The sequence below is a fragment of the Chiloscyllium punctatum genome, chromosome 36 (genome assembly GCF_047496795.1).
Source record: "Chiloscyllium punctatum isolate Juve2018m chromosome 36, sChiPun1.3, whole genome shotgun sequence".
In the NCBI taxonomy this organism is placed as follows: domain Eukaryota; kingdom Metazoa; phylum Chordata; class Chondrichthyes; order Orectolobiformes; family Hemiscylliidae; genus Chiloscyllium; species Chiloscyllium punctatum.
In genome coordinates, this window is record NC_092774.1 from 63,529,111 (window position 1) to 63,547,913 (window position 18,803).

The following is an 18,803-nucleotide window of genomic DNA, read 5'->3' on the forward strand; positions in this document are numbered from 1 at the left end:
AAGTGTCTATAATTTTAAAGAGGGGAAAATGAGGACTGCGGATGCGAGACATCATTTTCCACCCCCCCACCCCACCCCACTTTATCCCAGTCCCGTGACTTCAACTCAGTACGCCCTCTTGACCTTTTCCATCAACTTTTCAATCCATCAGCTCCACCCACTTCTCCAACCTATCCATCGCCAAACCATTATTTCCTGATGCCTGGAGGAGGAACACCTCATTCTGCCTTGCGACCCTGCAACCACACAGGACAAATGTGGATTTCAACAGTTTCCTCACCTCCCCCACTTTATTCCAGTCCCAAGCCTCCAACTTGGCGCTGCCCCTTCTGACCTGTCCATCATATTTTCCTATCTATCTGCACCATAACCCCCTCTGACCTATCATCTTGCCACCCCACCTCTCACACACTCACACACACCTACCTACCTTCATCTACCTATGGCATTGACAGCTACCTTCTCCCCCAATCTCACCCTCTTCCCATTTATCTCTCAGCACCCCCAGCCCACAAGCCCAAAATGTCAATTCTCCTGCTCCTTGGCTGCTGCCTGACCTGCTATGGTTTTCCAGCATCACACTCTCGGCATAATTTTAAGGTAATTGGAGGAAGGTTTCTGGGAGATGTCAGCGTAGGTTCTCTACTCAGATAGTGGTGGCTGTGTGAAATGCACTGTCAACAGTGTTAGTAGAGTCAGAAACATTAGGGACTTTTAATTGACTCTTGGACAGGTACATGAAAGTTAGTACAATAAATGGTATGTAGGTCAGTCTGATCTGAGAGTAGGATAAAGGGCCTGTACTGTGCTATGTACCTAAGTAGAGTCAAAAATGTTGTTTAATCAGCAGTACAGTCAGATCCGAGCAAACAAGGACATGCAGGTCATACTGCGCTTAGACAGAGTGAAGCATACAGAGTTACAGCTGCACAGGAGGTGCGCAGAAGCAACATTCGATTTCACATTGGAGAGCTCCATTCAGCAGTCTAATAATAGCAGGGAAGAAGCTATTCTTGAACCTGTTGGTACATGTGTTCAAGCTTCTGTATCTTCTGCCTGACAGAAGATGGTGCGGGAGATCATTCCCAGGGTGGGAGGGGTCTTTGAGGTTGGTAGCCTTTCCATGACAACGAGAATAGGTAACTGGCTGATGGGCAGAAGACAGACAGTCCAAATTGATGGCTTTTTTTCTGAATGGCAAGATGTAACTAGTCAGGTGCCACAGGGTTGGGTCCTTGGACCTCAACTATTTACAATCTACATTAGTGACTTGGATACACGTATAAAAGGCTCATTTGCTAAATTTGTGGATGACACATAAATAGGCGTGATGGTAAATTGCAATGAGGAAACATGAACCATTCAAATGGATCAAGATAGGTTAGGAGAGTGGGCCAAAATGTGACAATCAAGAACCTCTCTATTAAATAAACTCAATGAATCTTTCTCATGTCCAGGGAATTTTGAAATATTGTAACTAATGTATCCACAATCTCCACTGCCACTTCCTTTAGTACCCTAAGATGTAGGCCATCAGGCCCAGGGGAGTTGTTTGCCCTCAATCCTAATAATGTACCTGTCGGACGTTGATTTGACTTTGACTTGCTCGTTCCAATCCGAATGGTACTGCTGTCCTCCAACGTGAAAACTGAGGAAAAGTATTGATTTAGCAGCTCTGTCATTTCAGTGTTCCCCTTATTAACTCACCTGTTTCATCTTCCAAGGAACCAACATTTACTTTAGCGACTCTGTTCCCTTTGGCACAACAACAGAAGCTTTTGTTTTTTTCTACTCGGCTTCTTTTGTAATTTACCTTCCCTATTTCTATTCATTTTTTAAAACCCCTTTGTTTGTGTCTGGAAGTTTCCCGATGTTTCAGCCTTCCAAAGGTCTGGAGTAACATTCCTGAACAGGCTGAACATTAAAAAGAAAACCACATTCACATTTAAATGAAACCCACCTTTCAGGGGCTGGGGGCGGGGAAAACCAACCCCCATTGTCCCCTATTGGTTGGAGGGCGCCCCCAACCACGCCCCCTCAGTTGGTGACGACATTGTTTGGACCACGCCTCCCTGTGTGTTGGCGCATGTGCAGTGTAGGTCCCGCGGCCGGACAATGACAGTGTTACTGAGTGTGGGAGAGGAATGGCGCCGGCGGCTGAAGGAACAAGAACAGGAGCCGCTGGAAAAGCTGAGCAGGTCCGGCAGCTCGTGTCGGGAGAAATGTGAGGACGGGTTTCGGGTCCCGGTGATCCTCCTTCAGGACAGGACCAGGTTTCAGAAACATCCCGGGGAGGTCGCCAGGCCCGAGCGCCAAGACCTGGCTCCTGCCCCCGGGGAGAGGAGACAGTGAGACAGGGTAGGATTGGGAACCGCGGGAGGAGGGAGACTGGGGAGTTTATAAACTCCTAGGGGGAGGCCTGAGGCCTCCAATAGAAGCCCCACAGGCCCCAGTGTTTACTTCACCAGCGAAGGAGCTCTCGGGTTACCCGGGCAACCGGCCGCCATCTTTGTGAGGGTCAGGCGCGTGTTGTCCTGGGACGGGGTTGTTGGATTGTTGTATAATATTGATCTCTCTGTACTTTTAATCTTGAATATTTTTAAAATGTACACTGGCTTCAATTTATGAATTCTAAGTACAGAAGCAAACTATAAACATCTCCTTACATGGATCCCAACATATGCATAGGAGCCAAGACTGTCTCAAGATTTACTGAGGTGCTGAATCAATAGCTCTTTCTATTTTGATTAATGAAAGTGGTGCCCAGCAGACTCCTGCTCACAGCCTGTTCTGTCAGCCTTTATGGGAGAGATAGGATAGCAAAACATCTCTGACTCTATAATTGCTGAGATTACCTTTACAACCTTTCTTAAACCAGGCTGCAATGTTTGCAGTTCTCTAGTCTTCTGGCACCTCCTCCAAGTCCATGGAAGACTGATAAATTACGGCTTCCACAATTTCTGTTGTCCCTTCCTTCAAGATTGTTGGATGCATTTCATCAGTGCCTTGTCAAACTTTAAGTACCAAATGCTTATCGAAGACTTTTTCATGTTAATTCTTTACTCTTGGGAGGTCATGTTGCGGCTGTCCAGAACATTGGTTAGGCCATTGTTGGAATATTGCGTGCAATTCTGGTCTCCTTCCAAGGAAAAGATGTTGTGCAACTTGAAAGGGTTCAGAAACGATTTACAAGGATGTCGCCAGGGTTGGAGGATTTGAGCTATAGGGAGAGGCTGAACAGACTGGAGCTGTTTTCCCTGGAGCGTTGGAGCATGAGGAGTAACCTTATAGAGGTTGTAAATTTATGAGGGGCATGTATAGCATAAATAGACAAAGTCTTTTCCCTGCGTTCGGGTCTGTTTCCACGCTGTACATCTCTATGACTCTGTTGGTTGCATCTGTAAGATCCTGAATCAGCACCTTGAGGAGAATTAGAGTGGAGTGAGAACAGAGGGGGGAGAGAGAGTGGGATGGTGCTTTCAATTTTGTGGAATAACAAAATAAAAGTATATTCCGCAGAAAGTAGAATTGCTTGTTCAGAGTTGTTACCCTGCACTGAGTGTGATGACTTTTGTAATCTCTTTTTAGAGTATTTGAAGACGGAAATTTCAAAATCGACAGATGAAGGCCTTATGCCCGAAGCATTGACTCTTCTGCTCCTCGGATGCTGCCTGACCTACAGTGCTTTTCCAGCGTCACACTTTTGAAGTCATGACTCTCCAGCAACTGCAGTCCTCACTTTCACATCAATGTCTGACAGTGACACTGGGACATCGGGACTGCAATGATTTTTGACTGTGATTCTGTGAGAAGGAGCAAAGCGTTTGCTTCCTGCTCGAGTACATTTTCAGAATCAGTGGGACTGGATGAGAGACCCTACGTTGCAGCGCAGCGAGTGTGGAGCCTGAAACAGTTATACGGACTGGAAAGAGGAATTCACGGCAGGGTGGGGCTGTACCCACGTTTGTGTGCGGCTGAAGCTTCGGCCATGGAGAAACCTGAGGAATCCCGTCCTGTGAAGAAACCGTGGAAGTGTGGTGACTGTGGGAAAGGCTTCTGTGCCCCGTCTGCTCTGGAGACTCATCGGCGCAGTCACACCGGTGAGAGGCCCTTCAGCTGCCCCGAGTGCAGGAAGGGCTTTACCCAGACATCCGCCATGCTGACCCTCCGGCGGATCCACACGGGGGAGAGGCCTTTCTGCTGCCCCGAGTGTGGGAAGGTCTTCAGCAATTCCTTCGCCCTGCTGAGGCACCAGCGAATCCACAAGGGGGAGAGGCCACTCTCCTGCCCCGAGTGCGGGAAGGCCTTCAGTGATTCCTCTCACCTGCTGACCCATCGGCGGGTCCACACAGGGGAGAGGCCCTTCAGCTGCTCCGAATGCAGGAAGGCCTTTACCCAGGCCTCTGCCCTGCTGATCCACCAGCGGCTCCACACAGGGGAGCGGCCCTTCAGCTTCCCAGAGTGCGGTAAAGGCTTCAGCGATTCCTCCACCCTGCAGACCCACCAGCGGGTCCACACGGGGGAGAGGCCCTTCAGCTGCTGTGAATGCGGGAAGTGCTTTAACCAGGCCTCTGCCCAGCTGAGACACCAGCGGTCCCACACCGGGGAGAGGCCCTTCAGGTGCCCCGAGTGTGGGAAGGGCTTTGCCCGGGCCTTCAACCTCCAGACTCACCAGCGGATACACACGGGGGAGAGGCCCTTTAGTTGTCCCGAGTGCAGGAAGTGCTTTACCCAGGCCATCACACTTCAGAAACACCAGCAGGTCCACATAGGGGAGAGGCCCTTCAGTTGCCCCGGGTGCAGTAAGGTGTTCACCTGCTCCTCCCACCTGTGGAGGCACCAGCAAGTTCACGTACCATAGCAGAGGCATTGAAGGAGTGCCATTATTGACTGGAGTATTAACCCAGTTCTGGGGCCTCCCGGGTTTGAATCCTGCCGTGGCAGATGGTGAAATTGGAATTCAGTCAGTAATCTGGAGTTCCAAGTCTAACGATGAAGCCATTTTTCGGGGGGAGTTGGGGTGGGGGTGGGGGGGGGGGTGGAGTTAGGGTGAGAAAACCCCCATCTGATTGACACACGTCATTTTTCGGGAAGGAAACTGCCATTGTGGGAAAGGATTCACTCAGTCATCCCAGCTGCATCCTTTACCCTGTCTGGCCTATGGTTGACTCCACACTGCACCCGCACCCACTTCACCCCACACTGGGCCCGTCCCATTCCCCAGCAAATGAACAGGGAGAAACCTACTTGGATACAGAGTATACATTGAAATTGCTGAATGAGGCAATACTTCCTACACGTTAAGAAAGGGAGTGTGTGCGCTTTGACCTTAAGCTGTTTTTAAATAAAAAGCTCTTTCTACGCCTTTTTGCTGCGGGGGTTGGGGAATCTGAAGCTGTAACAAAGTTGGGTCACAATAAAGGGTTACCTGAACTTACCGCCGGGCTCAGACTCTCATTGAAGGCTTTGAGCTTCAAATGGTTTTTGTTTTAAACCTGTTGATTTCTTTCAGCCTCCTGCACGAAGTTTCCAATGTCGTGTATCAGATGGAACAGTGAATGAGTAGCTCGTATCGTTGGAAATTGCAGATATTTCAGGGGTGCAGGTACTGTGTTGTTTTATGGGCATTGTAAAGTTTCCTGGCAGCACCAGGAGGTGGGGGCTGTGTTCATTCGAAATGATGGGCAGTTGCTGGTGTTGGACTGAGGTGGAGAAAGTTAAAATCGACACCACTCCAGGTTAGAGTCCCAACAGATTTATTTGGAAGCGCTAGCTTTCGGAGCGCTGCTCCTTCATCGGGTAGGTGTTGGGCAGGATCATAAGACATAGAATTTATCGCAAAACATTACAGTGTCATGCAGTTGATCAGATTTCCTGAACAAGTCCAGTTGCGATTCAGTCTTTCATCTTTGAGAATGGGTTGCAGGTTTCGGTTCATTAACATGGATATCCCAGAACTACTTTTAAGTCACATTCTCCAGATGACTTAAGATTTTGTAAAAATAGGTGACATCTCAGCTCAGACAAAGCAAGAAAGGTGTGAGGTTCAAGTCTGTCTGTATCCCAGTCCTGAGTCTCACATGTTCTATTTCCAAAGTAGGAATTTATAAAATATTACATAGATTGACTGCCTGCAGATTGTATTTTGCTCAAAAAGCACAATGTATCTGCAAATGCAAATTCACTGCATAGGTTTGTGTGTGTATGTGTGTGGGCATGAGAGAGAGAGATGGAGTGTTTGCATGTGCATGCTTGATAAAGTGTGTCGATGCAGTGGAGTATAAGCCTGTGAGAGGGTGTGTGCATGGATCTGAGTGTGGGAGGTGTGTGTGAGAGAGGGTCTGTGTGACTGGGTGTGTATGTATGGGAGTGAGAGACAGTGTTAAGTGTAGTGTGGTCACCCAAGGTCCCGGTTGAGACCGTCCTCGTGGGTTCCAAACTTGGCTATCGGCCTCTGCTTGGCCAGTAGAAACAATTCAGCAGTTACTGGGTGACATGGTGGCTCAGTGGTTAGCAGTGCTGCCTCGCAGCACCAGGGCTCCGGGTTCAATTCCCACCTCGGGCAACTGTCTATGTGGAGTTGGCACATTCTCCCCATGGGTTTCCTCTGGGTGCTCCAGTTTCCTCCCACAATCCAAAAGATGTGCAGGTCATGCTAAATTCCATATAGTGTTGGGTGCATTAGTCAGGGGTAAATTTAAGGTAGGTGAACAGGTCTGGGTGGGTTACTCTTTGGAGGGTCAATGTGAACATTTTGGGCCAAAGGGCCTGTTTCCATACTGTAGAGAATCGAATCTAATCTACACACACATATTGGAGAGGGCAGGGTGAGACTTGTCTTTCACTTTGCAGAAGGTGGGAGGTCCTGGATGCTGTGATTCAGCGTAAACACATGCTGGAAGACCTTTGGCTCAGAGAGATGGAGTTGGAAGCCAGGCTGCAGACACATCACTGGGAAAGTTAACCGGACACTTTATTCCAGGAGATGGTCATTCCCCTCTGGACAGAGCCTTCTGATTAGGTCAGTGGACAGGGTCAGAAGGGTGTGAGTGTGAATCACGCAGGTAAAGGGGATCTGAGATTGGGAGGCAGGAGGAGGAGCTAACTGGCTGAGTGGTGGGGGGGGGGAGCGCTGGGGGTAAGGGCAGAATATTGACAGGTGATTGTCGTCTTTCTCTGAAGTTAGCAGCAGGAGGCCAGATGGCATTGGTGTCTGTCTGGCACCAGGTTCAGGAACCGACGTGCTCAGGACAGGAGAAGTGGGAAAGGGAGGCTGCAGTGGGTGTGGTCCACAAATCTCAGGAGGGCAGAGCCTTTGCTGAGGGCGCATGAGAAATCAGAAGCTAAAAAGATAAAGCAGAACATCAAAGCTCTGGGTGGCATGGTGGCTCAGTGGTCAGTACTGCTGCCTCACAGTGCTGGGTTTGATTCCAGCCTCAGGCGACTTTGGCACATTGTCCCCCTTGTGTCTGCGTGGGTTCCTCCCACAGTCCAAAGATCTGCAGTTTAGGGTGGATCAGCTGTGCTGAAGTGTCCACGGATATGCATTTTCAGGTGCGTAAGCCATGGGGAACTCCAGGGCTGTATGGTAAGTGGGTTGGTCTGGTGGGATGCTATTTGGAAGGTCAGTGTGAGGTAAATGGGCTGAATGGCCTGCAGGGATTATGTGATTCTACTGCTTTAGCCATTTGTATATTGAGAAATGATTACTGTGGTGCTGGGGAAGGTGGGATTTGTTGTGTCACTGCCCTCTGTCCATTCTCTTTCTGTCCCCCTGTCCATTTTCTCTCTCTTGACACCCACCCTCAGCTCCATCCCCTCCCCCCCCAACCATTCTCTTTCCCCACCACCTGTTATTTCTCCTGCCTCCATCCCTCTTTGATCGCTGTATCAAGTCCTTCTAAGAGGAGAGAGACAGATGGTGATGACTCTACCTGGGAGATGGGGGTGCACGAGAAATGGCTGATCTTTAACGTTGAGAATAGCTACTCAGAAACAACATTAAAGCATGTTCAATTCTATTTTTAAAAAAGCTGCAGGCATCTTTCTGAAACTTGCGTTGAAATATGTGCAATTTGGCCACAGTTGAGGACAGGCTGTAAGGGGTGAGTTGCCTATTCTAATATTGTGAAATTGGTTCCATGTAGAAATAGTCATGGAGCATGGAATGGAACAGTTTGGTCCGTGCCGACCAGATATCCTAAATTAATCTATTCCTATTTGCCAACATTTGGCCCAAACGCCTTTAAACCTTCCTATTCGTACACCCATCCAGATGCCTTTTAAAAGTTGTAATTGTACCAGCCTCCACTCCGGCAGTTCATTCAATACATTTACCATCCTCTGCGTGAAACAAGTTACCCCTTAGGTCCGTTTTAAACCTTTCCCCACTCACCCTAAACTAATGTCCTCTCGTTCTGGCATTTTGTCCCTCATCTTTCCCCACTCAACCTAAACCTATGCCCTCCAGTTTGTGGCTCCCCTAACCGAGGGAAAAGAAACACACAAGCTGAGCAGCCAGCCAAAATGCAAAAGGAATACAATGTCGAGCCACGGGGGTGGAGGGGGGAAGGAAATTGTGGTTCAACTTTTTTTTCCTCCGATTGCTATTTGGACACTTCAAATCTGTCAGGAACGTAAGCATTTCTGAAGTGCATAATGCGCATGCCCCTCGGTGTCAGCAAGAACAGCGCATGTCCGCTGGTGTCAGCAAAAGACTGTGCATGCTCCTGGTTGTACGCACAAACGACTCATGACCTACTTTTGATGGACCAATAGGGAACTCGGGAGGACCGGAAGGAATCTTGTCCTCCTGCCAATCAGAGCACCAGTATTGTCTGAATGCGGAAGTTGAACAATGAGCTTCTGAAGCAGCACCTGCTGCTGTTCCTGTCTCTCTGAATAAAGATTGAGCTTTACCCAAACTGCAACTTTCTTCCTCTGTCCAACAACTGTGAGGACGGCACTCTCTTTTGTCGCCATCTGTTCCACTTTTTTTTCATTCTGTCGTTCAATTGTTGACTTGCAACAACTGAAAGGAAAGGGAGTGAATTCAGGGTGGGGACAGAGTGTAGAAATATTGGTCGACAGTGTGGTGCTGGAAAAGCATAGCAGGTCAGGCAGCATCCGAGGAGCAGGAAAATCGACGTTTCGGGCAAAAGTCCTTCATCAGGAATTTTCCTGCTCCTCGGATGCTGCCTGACCTGCGTGCTTTTCCAGCACCACACTCTCGACTTTAATCTCCGGCATCTGCAGTACTCACTTGTCTAGAAATGTTGGTCCAGATCTGTGTCTCAATTGGCAAACACATGACAAATGCATGATTGCAATGTGATAATATAGCCTTTGCTGTGGGAAAACAAAAGCAGAAAGGAGGTGCATTGTTTTAATGGTGATATGTTGGGATATGGAGAAAGTGAGGAGTGCAGATGCTGGAGATCAGAGTTGACAAGTGTGGCCCTGGAAAAGAACAGCAGGTCAGACAGCATCCAAGGACCAGGAGAGTTGACGTTTTGGACACGAGCCGTTCGTCGGGAATGTTATGTGGATGTACAAAGAGGTTTCAGTGTCTTTCTACACCAGTCAATACCCATTGTCAGACAGGTGCACTAAGCAGTCAGCAGAGCAAGTGGTGTATTAGCAAAAGGAATTGAGTTCAGAAATGGGGTGGGGCCTTCCTGTGGTTAGGGGGTCATTGAATATATTCAAAGCTGAGTTCATCTGATTTTTGAACAACAATGAAGTGGATGGTTATGAGGGAACAGAAAAAATGGTTTTAAGAACGGTTATAGAATCGCACAGCACAGAAACAGATACTTGATTTCATGCTGACTGTATTCATAAACTAAACTAGTCCTACCTTGTTTGGCCTATATATCTCTGAGCCCTTCCTATTCATAAGAGCAGAAATTAAGCCATTCAGCCCACTGGGTCTGCCCATACCATTCAATCGCGGCTGAGAAGTGTCTCAGCCCCATTCTCCTGTTTTCTCCCTGTAACCCTCGATCCCCTTGATACTCAAGAACTGTTTCTGTCTCAGTGTTAAATATCCTCAGTTACCTGGCCTCCACAGCCTTCTGTGGCAATGAATTCCATCAGTTCACCACTCTCTGGCTAAAGAAATTTCTCCTAATCTCCGTTCTGAAAGGTCTTCCCTTTACTCTAAGGCTCTGCCCTCAGCTGCTGGTCTCTCCTTCCAATGGGAACATCTTCCCAACATCAACTCTGTCCAGGCCATTGAGTCTTCTGTTTGTTTCAATTAGATTCCCCTGAGTGGGGCCCTGTTAATCAGCATGAACCAGACCCTTCAGGATGAGGTACAGCAGGGATTAGGTTCAACAAAGTGAGAATGGAGGGAGAGTGTGTGGGATGGAGATTTTGAGCTTCTAGGGAATAAGAAGTACAGAGAGTTCGCTATAAATTAGAATTGATTGGATGGGGCAATGGGCCAGGGAGTGGCAGATGGAGATTAATTTAGGGAAATGTGATGTTTGCATTTCGGTAAGGCAATCCAGACAGGACAGTTAAGGGAGTATTTCAGAACAAAGAGACCTTGGAGTGCAGGTTCATTGTTCCTTGAAAGTGCAGTCTCAGGTAGCCAGAATAGTGAAGAAGGCATTTTGTATGCTTTCCTTTATTAGTCAGAGCATTGAGTATCGGAGTTGGGAGGTCATGTTGTGGCTGTACAGGACATTGGTGAGGCCATTTTTAAAATACTGCATTCAATTCTGGTCTTCCTGCTACAGGAAAGATGGTGTGAAACTTTGAAAGGGGTCAGAAAAGACTTGAAAGGCTGTTGTCAGAGTTGGAGGGTTTGATCTACAGAGAGAGGCTGAATCGGTCAGGGATATTTTCCTAGAGCATCGGACGCTCCGGGATGACCTTATAAATACTTATAAGGGGCATGGATAGGGTGAATGCAAAAGTAGAGAGCATATGTTTGAGGTGAGAGGGGAATGATTTAAAAGGGACATGAAGGGCAAATTGTTTCATGCAGAAGGTGGTGCATGTATTGAATGAGCTGTCATAGGAAGGGGTGGAGCCTGATATAATTACAGCATTTAAAAGGCATCTGGATGGGTACAAGAATAGGAAAGGTTTAGAGGGATATGGGCCAAATGCTGGTAAATGGGACTAGATTAAGTTAGGATATCTGGGCAGCACATACGAGTTGGACTGAAGGGTCTGTTTCTGTGCTGTATGACTCTCTGGGTCTTTGGTGAAACCAGAAGTGTCATTGTGAAGACTGGACTTTCAGAGCAGCCTTCAAAGATGTTTTGTCCTTACTGGGAACAGAAGATGTTACAATGAAATCTTTCATTTATGAGACAGCACCTGAGTGAGTGAGTACATCTGAGATTTTGGTGGAAAGTGGGATTTCATGCACTGTGGGGATGAAACCCTACCCTATCCAGTCATTTCTGCTGGTGGGTGAGACCACTCCTCAAGATTAGTTGGAGTAGATTTAGGATAGAGAGAAGGAAGAACTGCTTTTCCCAGAGAATAGTGAATCTATGCTTCTCTGCCCAAGGAAGCAATAGAGGCAGCTTAATTAAGTTTATTCAGGACACAGTTAGATGGGTTTTTGCATGGTAAAGGTATTAAGGGTAGTTGGGACAATGCAGGGAGGAGAAGCTGAGACAATGGAGAGATCAGTCATGATCTAAATGAATGGCGAATCAGGCTCGATGGGCCAAATGACCTACTCCTGCTTCTATTACTATGAAACTCTAACCCTTCATTTCCCATGGCTAACCCACCTAACCTGCACATCTCTGGACACTATGGGCAATTTAGCATGGACAATCCGAATCAAGGCCAGTGAGCAATACAGTGATGTGAAAAATGAACATCCGAGAACGACAGAAAGACATGGAGAGTAAATGTACCAGCAATCAAAACTGGATTCGAAAGATCATAAAAATTGAAACTAAAAATGGTATGTCTGAATGTGTGCTGCATTGGAGCAAAAGCGAATGAATTGACTGCACACATTGAAGTGAATAATTAAAATATGGGACTCCTTACAGAGATATGGCTCCAGGATGACAAGGATTGGATCCTCAATATTGAGGAGGTGATCAAATGGAAAGTAAGATCAAGGTAGAGGGTTAGCACAGGTCATCAAAGAACTGATCACAGGGGAATCTGGTGTCAGCTCTGATTTCGGGTCCTGATTTCTCACCCCTCCTGGATTTCTGCTGTGATGCTTTGACCCCCCCTTTTTTTTTACACCTTCTGGAACAATAAGTCAATCCAGACCCACAATCTCCCAGCCTGTTAACCATCCAGACACCGAGTGTAGTCATAGCAGGGAATAAAACAAGAAATGTGAACCAAAATTAGAAATAAGTAGGTGCTTGTGCTTAATATTGTTCAATAGGAAGGAAACCAGAAATACTATTCTCCCAGGATTTCTACAGTGCCTTATTTGAGGAATTCCCACACTGTTACATCGAGCTATTAGTACCCACTATGATTTACAACAATATTTATACCAACAGGAAAAAAAGTATCTTGTCAAATTGACATAGGGGTATACAGCATGGAAACAGACTTTTTCTCTCTCTCATGCACACACATGCACAAGTCCATGGGGGTGAATTTGTGTTTGCCAAATGATATTTACATATGCATTCTATTTTCCTCAAAAAATGCACAATCTGCAGGCAGTTAATACATGTAATATTTTGTAAATTTCACTTTGGAAATAGAACCAGTCTGACTCTAGACTGGGATACAGACAGATTCTGACCTCACACCTTTAATGCATTGTTTGAGCTGAGGTGTCTCCTTTTGTTATAAAGCCTTAGTTATCCTGAGAAGGTGCCTTACAGGAAGTTCTGGGATTTACATATTAATGATATCTGCAATCCATTGTAAAAGATGAAAGATTTAACGATTCAGGTTTGTTCAATATATCATTTTAATGCCAGGACACTGTAATGCTTTTCCAGAAATTCTGTGTCTTGTGATCCTACACTTCACAACCACCTGATGAAGGAGCAGCGCTCCAAATGCTAGTGCTTCCAGATAAACCCATTGGACGATAACCTGGTGTTGTGATTTTTAACTTTTTGTCCAGGTAAGGTTTGATTGGCCAGGTCAAATTACCCATAGTGCTCAGGGATGTGCAAGTTAGGGTGGATTGGCGGTGCTAAATTACCCACAGTTCCCAGGGATGTGCAGGTTAGGGTGGATTGGCGGTGCTAAATTACCCACAGTGCCCAGGGATGTGCAGGTTAGATGTATTAATCAAGGGGTAAATGTAGAGCAATTGGATTAGGAGAATGGGTGTGGTGTAGTTGCCATTCAGAGGTTGGTGTGGACTTGTTAGAACAGTGAGGGTTCTCTGAAGAGAAGGGATTTTTGTTAACTGTTCAGGAAGGGGGATGAGGGGGGAAGCGGTGGGTGGAGTGCGGGGTGGGGGAAAACTTGTTCACTTGGAGCAACTGGAGTGAACCCGGGGAGGGAGCAGACGCTGCAAACTCAGATAGGTGTCTTAATTACCTGGGTAAGGAAGGTTGGAAGGATAGGGTGTTGCTGTTTTCCCTAGTGCGTCAGAGTGTGACTCTCTTAAAATCAGGAGGGGCATGGATTGGGTAAATAGACGAGGGCTTTTCCTTGGGATGGGGAGTCCAGAACTCGAGGGTAATAAATTTAAGGTGAGGGCAGGGGGAGGGAGACTGCAAAGAGACCTAAGGGGCAACATTTTCACACAGAGGATAGTGCATGTATGGAATGAGCTGCCAAAGGAAGTGGTGAAGGCTGGTACAATGACCATTTAAAAGTCATCAGCCTGAGTGTATGAAAAGGAAGGGTTCAAAGGGATACGGACAAAACGCTGGAAAATGGGACGAGATTAATTTTGAATATCTGGTTGGGCACAGAAGAATTTGACTGAAGTGTCTGTTTCTGTGCTGTACATCTCGATGACTCTGGCTTTCCACAAATGTTTGTCATGTCTGTATGTTCAGTTTCTCTCTGGTGGCGGTGTCAATGCCTTGATGGCTCATTTTGCTTTACCCCCCCACACCTCCTGGGAATGTTAACTATTTTGTCTGGTGGTTCTTCAAGAACCTGCATTGCAGGTTCACCCTGAATTGACATTTTTTGACTTCCCAAAATCAGACCTGCTCAGTCTCAGCAATATCCCAGTGTTGTGAAAGATATTAAATTTCAGGTGGAGTTCTCCAAAACTCAGTCTTGATGTTTTTGCTTTTCTGCCCCTATAATCAACACCTTCAGGAGAATGAGTTAGAGCGGAGGGCGGGAGAGAGAGAGAGAGAGAGAGTGAGTGTGGGATAGTGCTTTCAATTTTGTGGAATAACAGCACAAACAAATTGCTTGTTCTGAATTTTTATTCTGGACTGATAGTAATGAATTTTGTCATCTCTTTTTAGAGTATTTGAAGATCTGAAGACGGAAGTTTCAAAATCAACAGATGAAGGACTTATGCCCAAAATGTCGACTCTCCTGCTCCTCAGGTGCTGCCTGACTTGCTGTGCTTTTCCAGCATCGCACTTTTCGATACTGACTCTGCAGCATCTGCAGTCCTCACTTTGACATCAATGTCTGACAGTCACTCAATCCATCGGCACCGCAACAATTTTTGACTGATTCTGTGAGAAGGAGCAAAGCTTTTTGGTTCCTGTTTCAGTCCGTTTTCAGCATCAGTGGGACTGGATGAGAGACCCTACTGTTGGAGTGCACTGAGTGTGGAGCCTGAAACAGTTATAAGGCCTGGGAAGAGGAATTCATGGAGGGGAGGAGCTCTACACGTGTTGTGTGCGGCTGAAGCTTCGGCCATGGTGAAACCTGAGGAATCCTGCCCCATGGAGAAACCGTGGAAGTGTGGTGACTGTGGGAAAGACTTCCTTTTCCCATCTGATTTGGAGATTCATCGTCGCAGTCACACTGGGGAGAGGCCATTCCCCTGCACAGAGTGTGGGAAGGCCTTCAGCAATTCCTCCGACCTGTTGAGGCACGGGCGGGTCCACGCCAGGGAGAGGCCCTTCAGGTGCTCTGCATGTGGGAAGGGCTTTACCCAGGCCTCCACCCTGCTGACCCACCAGCGGGTCCACACGGGGGAGAGGCCATTCCCCTGCACAGAGTGCAGGAAGGCCTTCAACAGTTCCTCCGACAGGCTGAAGCACCAGCGGGTCCACACTGGGGAGAGGCCCTTCAGCTGCCCAGAGTGCAAGAAGGGCTTTACCCAGGCCTCTGATCTGCTGAGACACCAGCGGGTCCACACAGGGGAGAGGCCGTTCACCTGCTATCAGTGCGGGAAGAGTTTTAACCGCTCCTCCCACCTGCGGGGACACCAGAGAGTTCACATGCCATCGCAGGGGGTTTAAAGCAGCGACGGCTGAGTGCCTTTATCGACTGCACTATCAACCCAGTTCCGGGAGCTGCCAAGGCAGATGGTGGAATTGGAATTCGGTTAGAAATCTGGAGTTCAGAATCTAACAACGAAACAATTGTCAGGGAGGGGAGGGGGAACCCCCATCTGATTCACTCGCAACCTTTTTAGGGAAGGAAACTGCTGTTGTGGGAACAGATTCACTCACTCGTCACAGTGCATCCTTTACACGGTGGCACAGTGGTTAGCACTGCTGCCTCACAGCGCCAGAGACCTGGGTTCAATTCCCGCCTCAGGCGACTCCCTGTGTGGAGTTTGCACATTCTCCCTGTATCTGCGTGGATTTCCTCCCACACTCCAAAGATGTGCAGGTCAGGTGAATTGGCCATGCTAAATTGCCCGTAGTGTTAGGTAAGGGGTAGATGTAGGGGTATGGGTGGGTTGCGCTTCTGCGGGGCGGTGTGGACTTGTTGGGCCGAGGAGCCTTTTTCCACACTGTAAGTAATCTAATCTAATCTAATTACCCGGGCTGGCCTACACGTGACTCCAGACCCACAGCAGTCTGGTTGACTATTCTGCACTCCTTCTTTCCCACCCCCCCCCCCCCCCACCCCAACTCCAGCCGATGAGGGGGGAGAAACCTACTTGGAGACAAGGTATGTGTTCAAATTGGTGCATGAGGCAATACTACTTCTAGTTTATGGCTATACCAAGGATCCAATTACAAAAGGACAACTCGGTGCTGACAAATAGTAAAGAACGTGGGGGTGAGGGGGGCGCGGGGAGAAGTGTGTGTGCTTTGACCTTGAGCTGTTTTTTTTAAAAAAAGATACTTTTTCTACACCTTTTTGCTGGGCGGATCTGAAGCTATAACAAAGTTGGGTCGCAATAAAAGTTACCTGAACTTACTGCTGGACTCAGACTCTCATTGAAAGCTTTCAGCTCCAAGAGGTTTTTGTTTAAAAGCTGATCATTTCTTTCAGCCTCCTGCGCTAAATTTCCAATGTCGTGTATCAGATGGAGCAGTGAATGAGTAGCTAGTATCATTAGAAATTGTAAATTTTTTAGGAATGCAGGCACTGCGTTGTTTTATCAGCATTGTAAAGTTTCGTGGCGGAAGTGTGGGCTGTGTTCACCAGAAACGTTTTGGAGGTGTCAGTGTTTGGACTGGTGTGCACAAAGTTAAAATCTCACAACACCAGGTTAGAGTCCAACAGGTTTATTTGGAAGCACTAGCTTTCAGAGTGCTGCTCCTTCAACAGGTAGCTGTGGAACAGGATCAGAAGACACAGATTTTATAGCAAAAGATCACAGTGTCATGCAACTGATAGGATATATTGAACAAACCTAGATTGCTGTTAAGTCTTCCATCTTTTAGAATGGTTTGCAGGTTTATGTTCATTAATATGTAAATCCCAGAACTACTTTTAGTTCATGTTCTCAAGATGACTTAAGGTTTTATAAAAATAGGTGACATCTCAGTTCAGACAATGCATGAAAGGTGAGAGGTTCGGTCTGTCTGTATCCCAATCTTGAATCAGACTGGTTCTATTTCCAAAGTATGAGTTGATAAAATATTACATGGATTGATTGCCTCCATTAACTGCCTGCCGATTTTTCCACAAAAAGCACACACTGAATCTATCTGCAAATATAATACTGCAAATGCAAATTCATCCCATGGACTTGTATGTATGTGCATGCATGAGAGAGTAGTGAGTGTGTGTTTTTGCATGTGTGATGGAGTATGAGGGTATCTGCAGTGGTGGATTTGTGTGTGTCTGAGAGAGACCATGTGTATGAGAGAGGGTCTGCGTGAGTGTGAGAGAGTGTAGGGTGTAGTGGGGTCACCCAAGGTTCTCCTCGTGGGTTCTGAACTTGACCATCAACCTCTGCTCAGCCACTGGAAACAGTTAAGCAGTGACACAACACACATCGGGGAGGACAGAGTGGCACTTGTCTTACAGAAGGTGGGAGGCTCTGGATGCTATCATCCAGGGTAAACACACGCTGGAGGACCTTCGGTTCAGATTCAGCTAGAGGCCAGGCTGCAGACACGGTGGTGGTGGGTGGGGGGAATCTTAACCGGACACTTTATTCTGGGAGATGGTCATTCCCCTCAGGACAGCCTTCTGATTGGGTCAGGGATTGTCTCCGTTCTCTGCAGTTCCCAGCTGGAGGCCAGATGACATTGGTGTCTGCCTGGTGCCAGGATTCAGGAACCGATAAGAAGAGGGAGAGAGAACGGATGGTGATGACTCTACCTGGGAAATGGCTTATTTTTAAAATTAAGAATAGCTAAAATGATATATTCAGAAACATTATTAAAGTATGTTCAATTTTATAAGAAAGCTGCAGACATCTTTTGAAACTTGCATTGAAATATGTGCATTTAGGCCACAGCTGAGGACAGGCTGTAATGGGTGAATGGCCTATTCCTAGTCTTGTGAAATTGGCTCAGACTATGTCAAAAAAGAATCATAGAATTGTAGAGCACAGAAACAAAGCCTTCGGTCCCAACTGACCAGATATCCTAAATTAACCTAGTCTCATTTGCCAGCACTTTGCCCTGTCAACCTTCCTGTTCATGTCCCCATCCAGATACCTTATATATGTTGTAATTGTACCACTTCCTCTGGCAGCTCATTCAATTTACGTACCACTCTCTGTGTGAAACAAGTTGCCCCATAGGACACTTTTAAGTTTTCCCCTCTCACCCTAAACGACTTCTAGTTCTACTCCTGGACCTCTCCACCTCCGGAGAAATACCTTGTCTATTTACATTATCTATGCCCTTCATGATTTTATAAACCTCTATAAGGTTACCCCCTCAGTCTCCAATACTCCAGGGAAAACAGCTCCAGCCTTTTCAGTCTCTCTCTCTGTAGCTCCAAACCTAACAACATCCTTATAAGTAAGTCATTTCTGAATCCTTTCAAGTTTCACAACATTCTTCCCACTAAGTGATCAATAGGCTGTGAACAATTTATTTTTTTGTTGGGGTGTAAGAGAGGGCATTTCTTAAGACCAATTAACTTTCACACTTTTTCTTTCTAATCCGAGGTCACTCAAATCTTTCCCCACTTACCCTAAACCTATGCCCTCTCGTTTAGGACCCCCAACCCTGGGGAAAAGATATACAAAAGGTGAGCAGCCGAACAAATGCAAAAGGGCTAATAAGTCGAGCCACAGAGGGGGAAAAGAAAGTGGCTCCAGCCTTTTTTTCTCCTATTGGCATTTGGACACTTCAAATCTGTCAGTAATACCACCTTCCAGGATCTCCAGCGTCTCTGTGGCAGCGAGCACTGCGCATGCTCCTCGGAGTCAGCCAAAAAAACTGCGCCTGCTGCTCGGTGTCCGCGCACACGGCTCGCGCCCTTCTTTTGATGGACCAATAGGAAGCACTGGAGGACCGGAAAGAGACAGATCCTCCTGCCAATCA

At 47.0% G+C, this 18,803-nt stretch overlaps 1 protein-coding gene across 9 annotated transcripts; it reads left to right on the forward strand.

Moving 5' to 3' along the window:
* Positions 1-2,082: 2,082 nt before the first annotated feature.
* LOC140460589 (uncharacterized) lies at positions 2,083-16,269 on the forward strand. 9 transcript variants are annotated; one of them, XR_011954209.1, is made up of 6 exons: positions 5,024-5,605; positions 6,853-7,021; positions 8,034-8,105; positions 8,779-8,953; positions 12,957-13,084; positions 14,403-16,269. XR_011954209.1 is itself a non-coding variant. In XM_072555198.1 (2 exons), exon 2 carries the CDS (start codon positions 3,785-3,787, stop codon positions 4,859-4,861), a length of 1,077 nt encoding a protein of 358 aa, XP_072411299.1. In that variant the 5' UTR covers positions 2,087-2,358; positions 3,589-3,784; the 3' UTR covers positions 4,862-5,018. The 9 variants fall into 9 exon arrangements, 2 of the variants coding, with proteins under 2 accessions (XP_072411299.1, XP_072411300.1); XR_011954210.1 differs by lacking the exon at positions 12,957-13,084; XR_011954213.1 differs by lacking the exons at positions 8,779-8,953; positions 12,957-13,084.
* The last annotated feature ends 2,534 nt before the right edge of the window (positions 16,270-18,803 follow it).